Genomic DNA, 14,890 nt, shown 5'->3' with positions numbered 1-14,890 from the left:
ATTTTTATTTTTATAGTGGAACTGGGGATTGAACTCAGACCCTTGTGCTTACCAAACAAGTGCTTATTCTACTAAAACATATATTTTTTTAAACTTAGAAAGGTTTCTTATTGTGCAAATGTATTTTACCTCTAAACCCATGCAGAGAATTTCTCTCAGGTCTTAATAAAATAATGTAGCACTTGGGGACAAAGATGCAGCCCAGCAGCCCTGCACTGGAGGCCAAGATGGAGAAGACTTCCATGGCCATGATGGCCTTCCCCTTGCTGCTGTGGTACACGGGCAGGAAGGTGAGCCACACGCTGCAGAACACCAGCATGCTGAAGGTCAGGAACTTGGCTTCATTGAAGGTGTCAGGCAGGTTCCTGGCCAGGAAAGCCACAGTGAAGCTCACCATGGCCAGGGAGCCCAGGTACCCCAGGACACAGTAGAAGGCAGTGAGGGAGCCCTTGTTGCACATGATGATGATGTGGCCATGCTCAGAGTGAGCATCTGTGTCAATGAAGGGTGGATTTGTCCCCATCCAGACTCCACAGAGAGTGAGTTGGATCAGGGAGCAGATGGGAATGATGTTTGGTGCCCCTGACACCAGCAACTGTCTCATCCTTCTGTCTGGAGCAGTGAACTTGAAGGCTAGAAGCACAGTCATGGTCTTTGCCAAGACAGTAGAAACAGCCACAGTGAACACAACTCCAAACGTGGTCTGCTGCAGGATGCAGGAGGCTGTGTTGGGACGGCCAATGAAGAGTAAGGAGCAGAGGAAACAGCAGGTGAGGGAGATGAGCAGGGTGTAGCTGAGAGCCCTGTTGTTGGCCTTGATGATGGGAGTGTCTCTGTGCTTCACAAAGAGCCCAAGTACTGTAGCTGTGAGAACAGAGAGACTCAGTGCAGTGCCAACCAGAGTCTTCCCCAAGGGGTCTTCATAAGCCAGAAAAGTGATGTTCTTTTGGAGGCAGTGGCTTCTCTGAATGTTGGCATACTGATGATCTGGACACCTCACACACTGTTCCATATCTAGGGAGAAATTAAAATAATCAGCACTGAAATTTCAGGTTTTTCTTCTTATTCATAGCCCTTACCCTAAGATGGACATAGGTGAGGAAAATTTCACTGTTTTCCCAGGTCCATAAAAATATTATATAAGAAATGATTACTCCTTGATACTGGCCACCATATTTTTGTTTGTTTGTGTTTGTTTGGTTTGGTTTGGTTTTCTTTCTTAAGGACAGGGTCTGCAGGGTTTATAGGATCTCACTATGTACAAAATACTAGTATTGATTCTTTTGTTTTCAGCCTCCCAAGTGCTAGGATTATAGGTGCGCACCACCATGCCCAGTCTCAATTGACCTCTCATCAAGCCCAGGAGGCAGATCCTCTCATGGCACGCTGAGGATTTGAACCCTGGCTGCTGTGCTCTGCCTAAGCAGGTGCTTTAGTCTGCTGAGATATCAGACCAGCCTTGGCCACCTTATTTGTGATGCCATGGATGACAGTTTATTTTGTTTATTAGTCTGCCACATTCGTAAATTCAGTTCTCTCTTTTCACAAAACAAAATGCTTCTGTAAAAATCAGTCTCTGTGTTGTTGCAATTTCTCATTCAATCTGCAGGCAATTATACAAAAGCTACCATAATCTCATAACTTTAATGAATCAGGTAACAACAGTAGTGTTTCATTTCAGGAACCATATGAACTATCACATCATAAAAGGTCATAATTTACACCAAAAGTCATAATTGAATTTTGATTGAAATTACCTAGTTTCACTGTACTGATTTTGTAAATAGTGATTCTTCTTCAATGAATCTTCCATCTGTGAATACATTTTACTAATCACTTATTGAAGTTTTACTTTTCTTAATTTTTTGCCTTTATTTTATCATTAATATGTTTCCAAATACTTAAGCAATTTATTAGCATTTCCTATTTTAAAATCGAATAAATACCATCATCTAAATTTAATCTTTTAATGTTCCATCAATAAATTTAGGAATATTTTAGCATGTCATTCAGGCAGAACTTTATAGATTCGTTAATTCATTAGTGTTTTATATGTACACACAACATTAGAAAATGATATCATTTATAGTAAGTCTTTTCTGAGAACAGTTTTGCTTTTTTTTCATTGTTTGAAAAAACTGTATTAGTGGGCTGGCCGGATGGCTCACATGAATAAAGTACCTGCTTAGGCAAGTTAGAGGTCCTCGGTTCGATTCTGGGCAGCTGTGTCAGCCTCACTCCCAAGGCATGCTGATGTTGGGATTGAGAGTGGGCATGGTGGTACACACTTGTAATCCCAACATGTGGGAGACTGAAAACAGGAGGATCACTGTGAGTCCAATCTGTGTAGTGAAACCCTTTAGACCCTGCACTAGATATATTTAAAAACTAGAAGAGAAAATACTGTAGTGGCTATGTCCTTCTTTGTATTGCTAGTGGAAGCATTGTAACAAAACTGAGTCTGGAAAAGAAACAACACCAAGGAAGTCTGGAGGCCGTGAGCACCTTTATTTTATGCTGCGGGTCCTGGCCGGGTCACTTCCCATCAGCAGAGCCAGGTCGTGAGTGCTGGTGGCCCAGGGCTTTTATATGATGCAGAAGCAGGAGGTACCAAGGCAGGGCAGGACAGCCTGGCCCCACCCTGATCAGTTCACAGGGCGAGATAATCAGTTTGAAGGTGTGATTAAGAACCCTCTGTCACAAGACCAGATTAGTGGTCACGGAGATTTTTATAGTCAGACATACTACGTTTTTGTTGTGTTGTCAGAGTTACAGTGTTCAAAAGAGATTGTACAGCCATGAGGTATTAGAGCTAGGTAGTTTCAAAAAGAATAAAGTTTCTAAAAGAACAACACTTCTGGTACTTCTAGGACAGGTTTTCCATTTTAGAAATAGCACCAACAAGAATAATTTTTGTTGTCCTTGTTCTCCACATCGGATGACAAAGTATAATGCCTGATTTGTGTCCAGGAAATATTATTGATGGAATTAATACAATCTTGTCCAAATTTTAATTTAGTAAAATTTGTTATTGTCATTCTTTAGTTTTAAATAACAAAAGATGCTCATTGTATAATAATTTTAGCTATTTTATTATTTTCTAGGGAAATGAGTGTGCTGAAATATGTTTAGTAAATCAAACCTGGTTACCATCGAGGTCCCCATCTCAATTAGCCTGCAACAGAAAAAGGGCAGAATAGGACTGGCTCTACTACTATTGCTCTGTGCCAGAGTGCCAGACCTTACCTCTTCATAGAAAATCATGTTCTCTTCATTTTTCCTTTTTTAAAAAGGTGTTTGAACAATCAGGATTAGTATGGTCTTCAATGCTTATATGTTTGACCTCTGAGGTTTCAGATACTGTGAAAATTTTTGTAAAATATTAAGTTATGATCTTATATGTTAATACATATGACATGTGAAATTTTTCTTATTTTCCCTAGGATAGTTTGCTATTTTGTTTTGAATTTCTCAATTTTAAGTAAACTTTCAAAGGTGAATATCCAATTCTTCAAACAATTTTTTATGTGAATGATGTCTTAGTTATTTGTACAAATGAGAAATTTATGAATAATAAAGTTTTCATTTGCAATTTTTCTCTTTATTCCTGGAAAATTGTTAGTTATTCTTTTTTAACCAATCAACTTTAGTTTTATTGTTCTATCTACACATCTATCTATGTATCATCTATCTTCCTGGTTAAATTTCCTTAAGATTTCTTTTCATATTGTTTCTTTTCATCTATTTTATTTTTGTGGAATTTGCTTATTTTTGCTAGTTTCTGACAAAATATTCAAATGCAGAACTCAGCCTCTTTATTAAATCTATATCAGGTAAATATTTTGCTAGAAAGTTGGTTTCGTTTTTAATCCAAAATGTTTATAAGTAATATTATCAATTATAAAAACTAAAAAAAAATTCTTTTTCAATGTGTTATACCCACTTCATTGAAGAACATATTTCTTTCTTGGATTCTTTTCTTTGGGCACCTTTTTAAAAAAATGGATTTATTTAGTACATGGTCTCCAGGGTATCAGGCTCATAGTGATCTTCCTGTTTTCAGCCTCCCAAGTGATAAGTGTTCCCCATTATGTCCAGTCTCAGTCACTATATCACCATGCACTAGGGATGGGGCCAGCAAGGAACATCAGCTATCAAACATTGGTCCCTATGTTTGCCTAAAGAGGTGCTTTAGTCCACTGAGCTGTCTGGCAGACCCAATAATACATGTTTTTAAACCAGAAGAAACTGATTTGGGATAGACTTTTCTCTATAAGTTAACATGGAATATCCACATCAAATTATCATAATCCATTATGACTGTATACATCTGAAGTAACTCTCTTGTATACAATATCATCCTTATTATATTTCAAAACTAATTGCCAATTATGTTAGTCAGAGTATAAAACTAAATCATACACACCAGAAAAATATAAGTAAAGAATGTAGAGTTGAGAGGTTATTTTCCTGGTTCAATAATTTTGGAAGTGATACTTATGGTATTGAAAAATCTTCAGTATTATTTTTGGGTGCAACACACAAAATGCGTCCTCACATTCTTTGTCTTTCAATAATATTGAGCCTCACTTTGAGTACTTCGCTTGCTGTCAAAATTGTGATCTTTCTGTGCTCTGTATGTCTGTTAATCATATCAAGAAATTATCAGAATCTATACCCATATGATAAAATACTGGTGCTACAGTGTCTGTGTAAAATCATTATACATTGAAACATGTAGGGATCAGTGAGATAGCTCAGCGGTCTAAGCACCTGCCTGACAAGCACAAGGTCTCAGGTTCAAACCCAGGTACAATATGCCTTACTGGCCCCGTGACAAGCCAACCAGAGAAACTGGATGTGGAAGCATACACCTGCCATCCCAGTGCTGGGGAGACTGAGACAGGAGGATCACTACAAATACAGGCTGTGTACTGAAGCTCTGTACAAAATACATAAATAAATAAAGACTAAAAGAAAAAAAACATGTAGATATGATCTTTTATCATATCCTATATTTTGCATGAATATAACTCATACAGTTCAGTGGCACTAACGATTATTCATGTCACTATGCAATGGGTGATTGAAAGGTATGATTTATGATAACTTTTAAAAAGACATTACGGAAAAAGGCACACGTCCATTGTATTTTTCACAAAATATATCCTTATATTCCAAATGCCCTCAACTCATCATTCTTTCTACTTCCTTTTTACTTTCTTTTGTTTTTGCTGTTCCAGGGATCAAACTGGGGACCTTGCAATTGACAGACTAGTGCTTATGCCATTGAGCTACGTACCAGGGCTTATCTTTCCACTTTCTGAGTCATCACTGAAAATTTACTCTTGTACTTTCTTTCTGAATTATGGTCAAATATTCAGTGCATCATGCTCCCAAGTACTTTCAAATGGATGAGCAGGTTCCAAAATCATTATGATGATGCCTCATCAAGCTACTCACTATATCTGCCAAAAACTACCTGCCTCTTCCTTAAAGGCATTGTGCTTTAGCCTCCCAGAATAATGGGATGGTAGGCATGCATCATAATTTGATGGTAATATAATACACTCAGGTGATACAGAAAATATAGCATAGAATCTAGGTATGTTGTCACATGCCTATATTCTCAACTAGGAGGACCACAAATTATAGGTAAGCCCAGGCAATTTACAGAGAACCTTTCTGAAAATAACAGAATGCAAGTGGCAGAGAATACAGTGCAGTGGTAGACTGTATCTGCATCCCATTCCCTGTAAGCAAGAAGGAATTTAAAACATGCTCAAATACAGTTCAGAGGAGGGTGAGCATGATTTATCACAATATATTGTTATAGAGTTAAATTGCTAAATCAAGGAACAAAGACTTTTCTGTTAATTTTCTGCTCAAGATTTGACTCTTTTCTTAGATGAATTAGAGACAAAAGAGAGCTCGATAACTGCTCCAGAGAACTTCCACTTACCAGTGTCATTAGCTATCTCATTCCTAGAGCAAGGGGTGCAGTCAAAACAACAGGCAGCCTTTCCTTGCTGAGGGGACTTCCTGAATCCAGGGGTGCAGCTCTCACTGCAGGCTGAGCGGGGAGTCTGAGGACAAGCAGATTTGTGTTGGCGACTTCACCTTTCACAAGGAGAGTGCAAACACTTTGCATTAATGCATAACTCCAAATAGTTGCGCACTGCCATATTTATTTAATGCCTAAAATGTAATGACAAAAATCTTGTTAAAAAATGTACCTCTTGAGAAAGTGATGAAAACCCATCAGAAAAAGGACACATAGGACATTCTTTCAATTTTAAAAGTGAATTGTTAAATTCTATATTTGAGCTTTCCTGATCAAGGATGGGGAAGAAAACATACAACAAAATTTATTTTAGTTGTGTGAATGACTCAAATTAGGTTTGCTGGCAGCATACCTCCATACTTCCGATGGCCCACTGCTTCATCTCTTCAGACAAGGCCAACTGTTCTCCAGGTGCTGCATGCAGGGAAAACTCTCCAACTTTCACCCTAAGTCACAGGCCTTCAGGAAAATTCCAGAAGTTGAGAATATCATACTTTGCATCCACTTTACTGTGCTTGTCTAAATTGACTTGCTCCCCAGCAGGAGTGATAACCTGGAGATCCTTCAGAAAAAGGTGTAGCTGAAACGGAAGCCCAACCCTGAGATGATATGGACAGCAATGTCAAGAAATAAAACCTGGGTGGGGAAGTCTCTAATTCTCTTTATCATTGTTTCATAATGGAGTGTTCACTCTGGCATGGAATGGAGGTAACTGAGTGAAACTATCATAATGTTTCTAAAAGGTTAACTTTAAAAACAGTTTCAAGAAACTCCATGTAAGTATATGGGGTACATACATGCTAAACATTTCCAACTCGTATGTTTCTGCTTGTTCCCACAACATCTGCCTGCAAAATGTGATCATTAACACCAAAATGCTTGTGGAGTAGAATGTCAATGTTAGGTAAAATATCCACTCTAGTGTTTAACACATTTAAGTATACAAAAAAAAAAATACATGATGTCCATTTTCCTTTCTAAAACTGCATGGGAAAAGTATATTTATTAACACCCTTCTGTAGCTAAGGCATTAATATCATTCTGAAACAATGTAATGATATTGATTCATGTCCATGCCAAAATTTATCTCAACAATAAAATCAGTGGGACCACTGACTCGGTCCTGCCTCCTGTCATTCTCTCAGATAGGAGCTTTCTTTCCCTCAATAAATATATTTTGGAAAAAAATGAGTAGATTATTTTGGGTTTTTCACAAGTATTTCTGTATTGATTTTACCACTTGTGGAAAGTCTTACGAAATGACCTGGACAACAGGTCACTCAAAAAATCACATTACCTGCCAGGGAGAGAACACCATATTGTCTCCACTTTCTATGAGTTGCGTTTGAGCACGTTCAAGAAGCATCTCCTGGAGGGCGTGGGCCGTCGCATACACGGCATTGTAGGTGTTGAAACTTCCATCACTCATGGCTGTTTCGAAACGATTCAAAGGCAGCGATGCCAGGGAGGCATTGGGGGTGCAGTCCTTCAGGGAACAGGCAGAGTCAGAGAATGAGCAGTGGAAATTCTGGAACCAGTACCGAGTGAGGAAAGTGTCTTCTGGATATTTGAAGGGGGTTGCTGTTTGGATAAACTTCCTAAAACCAGAAATCTCCTTATGGTGGTGTGAAAAAATGAGGAGCCCATGGAACGAGTCCAGGATGAAATTTTTCCCAGCCAGATCCGCATGCCATTGTGCGTTCGTAACCCAGATTCTCCATGTCACTAAATGGATCCCTATCTTATGGTTTATGTTATTTAGACTGTCGCTATCATAATAAATGATCACCACATTTACTGGTGATATTTCTCTAGTCAGGAAATTTTTCAGTTTTTTAAATTGGAGATATGATACAAGAGGGTTTGAGATCAGTGTCACAAATGCTATACAGACACCACTCCTGTCCGTCTGTCCTCTCACATCTGAGAGGAACTGGAAACCATTCTGGCCTTCTGTGATGACCAGTCCCACCCAGGTCCAGCTGAAATGAAGCATCAAGGAGACCATGTCTAGGGCCAGAGTTGAGTCCTTTGGAGCCACCTGGTGCAGAGAAGGAAACTGGCCGCTGTCACTGAATGCAGGATCGAAAGTGCCAAAAGTAAGCTACAAGAAAAGGAAAATTAGAAAAAAAAAAAAGAAAGAAAGAAAAGGAAAATTAGAAGTTATGGGAAGAAACTTGACATAAAGCTCAATCTTGCCCATAAAGCACATTATGAAGCAGCTGAAATAGAGACAGAAATGCAGATATATAGCTGAATTCTTGAAGGGAAAATGATTATGTCCATCTATTTAATAATCTCACATTCTAACGTTTTGTTTGAGCAAATAACTGAACAGAAGAGTTCAAGAAGTCTTTAATTTCATCTCTCCAGCCTTTCTCGTGATCATAAAGAAAATGTATGTAATGAACAAACCTCAGGGGGTTGTCTTTGAAGCTGTATATTTTGTGTGACAGACAAACACACACCATCCATTCAACATCTTTGAAAGTGTACCTGAAGCTGTCACCTAATGTGACATGATTTTATCCTTCCCCGTCCACTCAGCCTCACCTGTGGAAAATTGTAGAGCTCCAGAAATGGTCCCACTTGAGAAGAAATTGCCCACGGTGATGCTGTTAGTAAGGCTATAGACTTAGGCTGTCTTCCACAGCTATAGTTAGGTGTCTCACTTTGTCCTGGGTACAAAATGAGGATACTCTCTAACAACCTCCAGTAACTGTAAAGGATATTATTGAACTCATATCCCAACGATATGTTAGGTAAAGGATAAGGATTCTTGTTGATCTCTTCGATGGCGAAAATGAAGGACAGAACGTTCTGGTAATCGCTAGGCATAAGCCTAAATAGAAAGCAAAGTAGTTGTTAGAGAAAAATCGTGAAACATGATCAAATTCCAACCCTGAACCATACCACTTATTAATTGAATGCTCTTTCTCCTTCATTCATATCCTAAGCTTGAGTGTGCTACTTTAAGTGTATGTGTGAAAGCTGATTAATGTTAAATTGCATTGGGTTTGTGGATTTATCATGGATGAGATTAATGTCTTTCCAGTAGACCAAAGGAAATGAGCTTCATATATCTGTCATAGGAGGACATATTGCCATGACTTATACTCATAAGTCATGGATCAATTTCTTATTGTCTGTTATAAGCAACTATCATCATGAACAATTTCTAAAAAATCATGTAAATCATGCTTTACACTTATAGTCTGTGGAAAAATTTTACTCAGCTAAGTTAATACAATGGTTTATGTCAAAACAAACACTCAGAAATTTTAATCTATCTCCACAAGAACTGGTGCCTGCCAGGTCTTAGAAATTTTACTACTGAAGTTCCATAGCAGAGGATTTAACAGTCTTTACTAACTTCCATATAAATAGATGAAAAAGGTTACAGAAAGTGCAGCAGATGGAAAAGCATGAAATGTGAAGGGCGGGCTTTTAATATATTTTCTGCTCTGAAGAAATAAATAATCTCACACATTAATATGCCAGTACATGCTTCATAGTCGTGACTTCTACATGAAGTTGAAGTACCAGGAACTGGGAGCAGTAATGCTAAAGGAAATAGTGTGAGGGCTGCAGACTGTGCTGACATCTGTGTGGAGAAGATGGTGGCCCAGAGGGGTGGCTCTGCCCCCATCAACGCCTGAGAGATTCCTGTCACCTTCTGAGCTCGACAGGAGGGAAGTCTTGAAAAAGACAAAGACATTTGGAATAGGAGTGAAGGACAGCCAAGAGTGAAAACTCTTAGCAGAGCAAGAGATGATAAATTTTACACGTGTCTCTTTCATCTTTTAAAAATAAAATAATAATTTCAATGCAAAACACAATAAGTGTAGCAGGGCTTATACCAGTCACTTTCCTCCACACCTTCCAATACCTCTTAATGGGTCTTGGAAAAAGCGACATTTTTGCATTACTACCCGATGTGTGATTTGTGAGATTAAAATAGGTAGTTTTTCTCATTGTTCTGTCCTTGAGGCTTGGTGAGTTGATTAGGTCAGGTGCACGTATCGTCACACTCCCTGTTTGATGTAGAAGGATGTGCTCTTTAGTTCTTGCACTGATGCAAACAGAGCCCAGGGAAGCCCCCACTATGTGGTTCTTCTACTCCTCTGCCACATCCCGGCCTGTAATATGTGTTGTTCAGCCCTGGCCCACAGCTCTCTATATGTGCATACTGAATTATAGTTGTTAATTAACTTTGGTCATACTACTTTTCAATAAATATCATCTTTCAGGCAGAGATGATGAAATTAATCAGAATACTGACATATATTTTCATATTATCATTAGTCATACTTTTTCTTTATAACATCATTATTACAAACTTTTCTTTTCTTTTTTTGGCAGAACCGGGGATTGAACTCAGACCCTTGCACTTGCCAGGGAAGCGCTTATTCCACTGAGCCATCTCCCTGGCCCATTATTACAAACTTTATAGACTACATTTCTGTCTTTTTTTTGTCTATACATCATCTTAAAATATTATGTTGTGTAAAATCTCAGTATTTTTGTGATAATTTGAAAATCTATGACGTTATAAATAATGTTTTACATTCTTTGCAATTTTTTACTGTGCATTTGATATGTTACTGGTACTTTATAAAACTACCAAAGATTTACTCTGATTGTATTTGCTAAATACTATGTTTGAAATAGTTTGTCTTAAAATTATTCAAGTTGAGTTGGCTTTTACCCATCTTTCTCAAAAAGAATTAAGGAACTGTCTTTTTGTCTGCAAAAGCTGTAAAATTTGTATTCAGTTGAAAAAAGTGTCTACAGTTTTCAAAGTAGTGGTTTTGTCAAAGCTCACTATTTGTACAGTAATGAAGTAAAATTATCTACAATTTTGTAATGACAAATGTACCCTTTGTTCTACTATATAGTTTCCTTCTTTGTCTCTTTTGATCAGCTTTGGCTTTAAATTCACACTATTTGCAAATAGGATAGCTACCCCTGCTTTTTGTGGAGCTCCTGTGGCATGGAAGAAGATTGTTTCCTACCCTTTGACCATAAGTCTATGAACTCCATTTGAGTTCCATTTGTTTCTTGCATACAGCACATTGATGGATTGTGTTTCTTGATCCAGCCTTCCTGTCTGCTTCTTTTGATTGGTGAATTGAAGCCATTTAGATTGATGGTTATAACCGATATGTATCAGCTTATCTCATGATATGTTCCTGCTGTGGGTTCTCTGATTTTCACCTCTGTTTAATTGCTTGCTCTGTCTGTTGGTTTGTGGCTGTTCTTGCTCTTGGAATTGTGCTCACATTTATCACTTTATAGAGTATTTCCTTGTTGGGTTGATTTGGTGGATATAAATGTCTCCATTTTTTGTCATGGAAATATATTATTTCTCCATTAATTTTGAACATTGATTTTGCAGAGTAATATTCTGGATTGGAAAGTGGGTTTTTTTTCAGAACCAGGGGTTGAATTCAGGCCTTCTGCTTACCAGGGAAGAACTTATTCTACTGAGCCATCTCCCCAGCCACTACAAGTATTTTTAATTTTCATATTTTTGAGTTTAAATATAGAGTAATGGATTATCTAAATCTATTATCATTTTAATGTTTTTTGTGTAGCTTACAATAATAAAAATTTGTGGACCTCTCTATGTGTTAATCTACTTCTTGGTCATTGGAACATGAGGTGTTGTAGTCTTTTCCCCCACAGAGGTTATTAGCATCTGCTTCACTTCAGTTGACATGTTACTGAGTGTCTCTATTTCCTTTTCCATGACTTAAAGTTAATCTGGGAATATCTATTTCTTTTCCTTCAGTAACTGGTAACCCAAAGCAAATAACCTCCATAAATATCTGGGAATAAAGAAAAAAAATTAAACAATTGGCTAAAACCCTTTTGGTAAATGTGACCTTCAAAACTCCTCTGTGCCAACTTCCTGAAAGTCTTAAGAGAAAATCTAAACTTTTAGGAATAAAAAACTTTGAGTTATATCTAGGTAATACGGAGTGGAATGGAAAGGAAAGAAATGAAACCACATGAAAATTTCATTGATCTTTGGAGAGTCCATCAAACACAATTTTCCGAATGGTTTTATAACAGTTGTCCCCTTACAACTGAAAAATTTAAACAAAATTTCACAACTGTCCTGATTACTTATTGTTTAAGTGTTCAAGTCCAGAAAGAACAATAAAATAAGGCAAAGATAATTAATGACTTAGAGGCTCATTTATAATTGCATAATATCATACATGCAACAGAGATTATAGGAGTTTTAGATATTTGCCTTTTTTAGATATTAAATCTCTGTAGATCTAAGAGCAAAAAGATCAATTAGCATCAATAGTATTGTGAAATCAATAGTAGCTTAATCTTTAAACAAATCATGGATTATGGAAAGATATAGATGATGATCATGGTGACGATAGATATGTAGGTAAATTCTGATAAATCACATTTATTTATTTATTCATTCATTTATTTACACAGGGTCTCACTACATAGTTCAGACTCCTAGTGATCCTCCTGTCAGCCTCTCCAGTCGCTGCGATTACAGGCACGTGCCCGACTTCGTCACTGGCTCAGCGAGCCCAGGGCCATGGCCAGGGCCACGGCCAGGGCCACGTACATTTTTACCATACATGTGTTTTTCTATGTATAACATTCAAGCTGCTTATATAGAGAATGGACAAAACTTTGTCTATAATTCATATTTATTCCTGAGAAGCATATAAATTCTTTATTTTAATTAATTGTGAAAATGTCTAAAAGAGAAATCTTTTGATAATCTTATACAATAACATTTACCAACCTTATAATTTTATTTAACTTATTCTTTACTGATCTTTTACCAGTCTTGTACTAATCAGCACCCATTTCTTCTTACAGACATTAATTATAGAAAAATGCATTTCTTTCATGCTTTGTCTATAAAAGAACTGAAAAATAAACTCCTGTCCAAATGCATCCACGTGGAGATGTACATGAGATGCTAGATATGTTGATTTTCTTTATTTAATTATTGCAAAATGTAAATAAAATCATCACTTCACATTTCATCTTATGCAGTTTTTAATTGACAATCTTCAGTGAATTTAGAAATAATTTTAATAAAAATATCAATCTTCCTTAACTAAAGAAGAAATGACTTGCACCGAGGATGCTGTGCGTTTCAGAAGTTGCTTTGCATAGGCAGCCACTGACTGAACTTCTAGAAATCTTCCATTAATAACCATGGAAACCGTACCCTGGATGCACTATGGCCTGCCTTCGATGCTGTGTAATGACCTTATATAAAAGAAACTGTGGGTGACAAGTTTTTCCAGTGAAACAGAGCTCTAAATTATTGTTTGTTTGTACCACAATTGATTACTGTTGGTCTGGAATCATTAATTCATAAAATTAACACGCAGTAAAACAACAGAGCTTCTTTCTCTTTGAAGAGAATAAAAGAGAAGTGCCATCTTATAAGTTAGAAGAGAGTTCACCTCAGAAACATAAAAATATCTGTGGAGGTCTCATGATTCACAAAAGGTGCACTATGCAACCAAAGAGTAAATGTAGGCACTGATGTCAAAACTTTTCAACTTAGGATCACTAGCATAATACATTAGGGAAAATATATGTAATATATAAACAGACTAAACTTTTTTGTACTAGCACCTTGAATAAAACCCTGTAATTCTGCCAAAGATGGAAACATTGAAGTTATATTGCATAACCACCGTTAAATTCTACTAAAGTTCACACTACTCTCACTAAAAATAAAAACTAGATTTTTTTGGCAATACCAAAACTTATTATGGAGGTTTGTTTTGTTTTGTTTTGTTTTGTTTTGTTTTGTTTTGTTTTGTTTTGTTTCTGTATTTAGTACAGGATTCATAGGGTCTACATGGTCTCACTACATAGATTGGACGCATAGTGATTCTCCTGATTGCAGCCCAGATTTCATGGCCATCTCAGTGTGCTCCAGGGACTGGGTGAGCACAGCACACCGGGGATAGAACCCTGAACGCTGCGCTGTGCCTATGCAGGCACTTTAGTCCACTGAGCTGTCAGGCTGGCCCACTAGATTTTCAAACATAGTGAAAGTCATTCAGAATTAGTTGATAAAAATTTGTCAAAAACACTGCTACTAAACACAGTATTTTAAAACTATTCAAATTTTAGATTTCAATGGAACAAATGAGAATAAAAAACAGAAACAATTTGTAATTATTTACTTTTACAAATATGGAAATTGATAGATTGGTTGTATCCCATAGTTGGCACTGAAAATCAACAGGTAAATATTAAATTATTTTGTTCATGCTGAACATAATCCATCATGAAAGATTACTCAATATACTCATTTTTAATACAAAATGAAAACTACAAGCTCTGAATAGTTTCGAAAGGATAGCAAATATATTCACATAAATACAATGTTTCAGAGATATACATTGGTGATTCCAGCACTAGATGATGTTGATGTAGAAAAGTCACAAGTTTTAGCCCATTTTAGCAATTTAACAATTTAGAGAGGGGCTGATTCAGTGCAATGAACTTAATTTTCTCCTTTTTTTTTTTTTTTTTTTTTTGTGGAACCAGGGGTTGCACACAGGCCCTTGCGCATGCCAGGCAAGCACTTATTCTACTGAGCCATCTCCCCAGCCCCATGCTATAAACTTAAGCAAACTATTAAAATGCTGAAAAGGTGAAGGTCCTGAGGTCAAAACTCAGTACCACAAAATGAATCATTTATAATGATGTTTGTGCAAATGCACATAGATGGATGATTGTTTTCTCTCTAAATTCAGGTTCACACCCATTTTACATATATTAAGTGCAAAAATTCTTAAGTCAAGCAAA

At 37.0% G+C, this 14,890-nt stretch overlaps 1 protein-coding gene across 1 annotated transcript in view; it reads right to left on the bottom strand.

The window, feature by feature from the left end:
• The window catches only part of LOC101560721 (vomeronasal type-2 receptor 116-like), a 34,187-nt gene that overhangs the window by 9,861 nt on the left and 9,436 nt on the right, over positions 1–14,890 (bottom strand). Inside the window, 5 exon segments of the mRNA XM_012512924.2 lie at positions 130–1,014; positions 5,963–6,086; positions 6,417–6,644; positions 7,362–8,168; positions 8,618–8,906. Of these exon segments, the coding sequence (XP_012368378.2) occupies positions 130–1,014; positions 5,963–6,086; positions 6,417–6,644; positions 7,362–8,168; positions 8,618–8,906 (2,333 nt within the window).

The sequence above is a fragment of the Octodon degus genome, unplaced genomic scaffold (assembly GCF_000260255.1).
Source record: "Octodon degus isolate 3935 unplaced genomic scaffold, OctDeg1.0 scaffold00290, whole genome shotgun sequence".
Lineage (NCBI taxonomy): Eukaryota > Metazoa > Chordata > Mammalia > Rodentia > Octodontidae > Octodon > Octodon degus.
The sequence above is the reverse complement of the archived record's forward strand: the minus strand, read 5'-3'. Positions and strand labels throughout refer to the sequence as shown.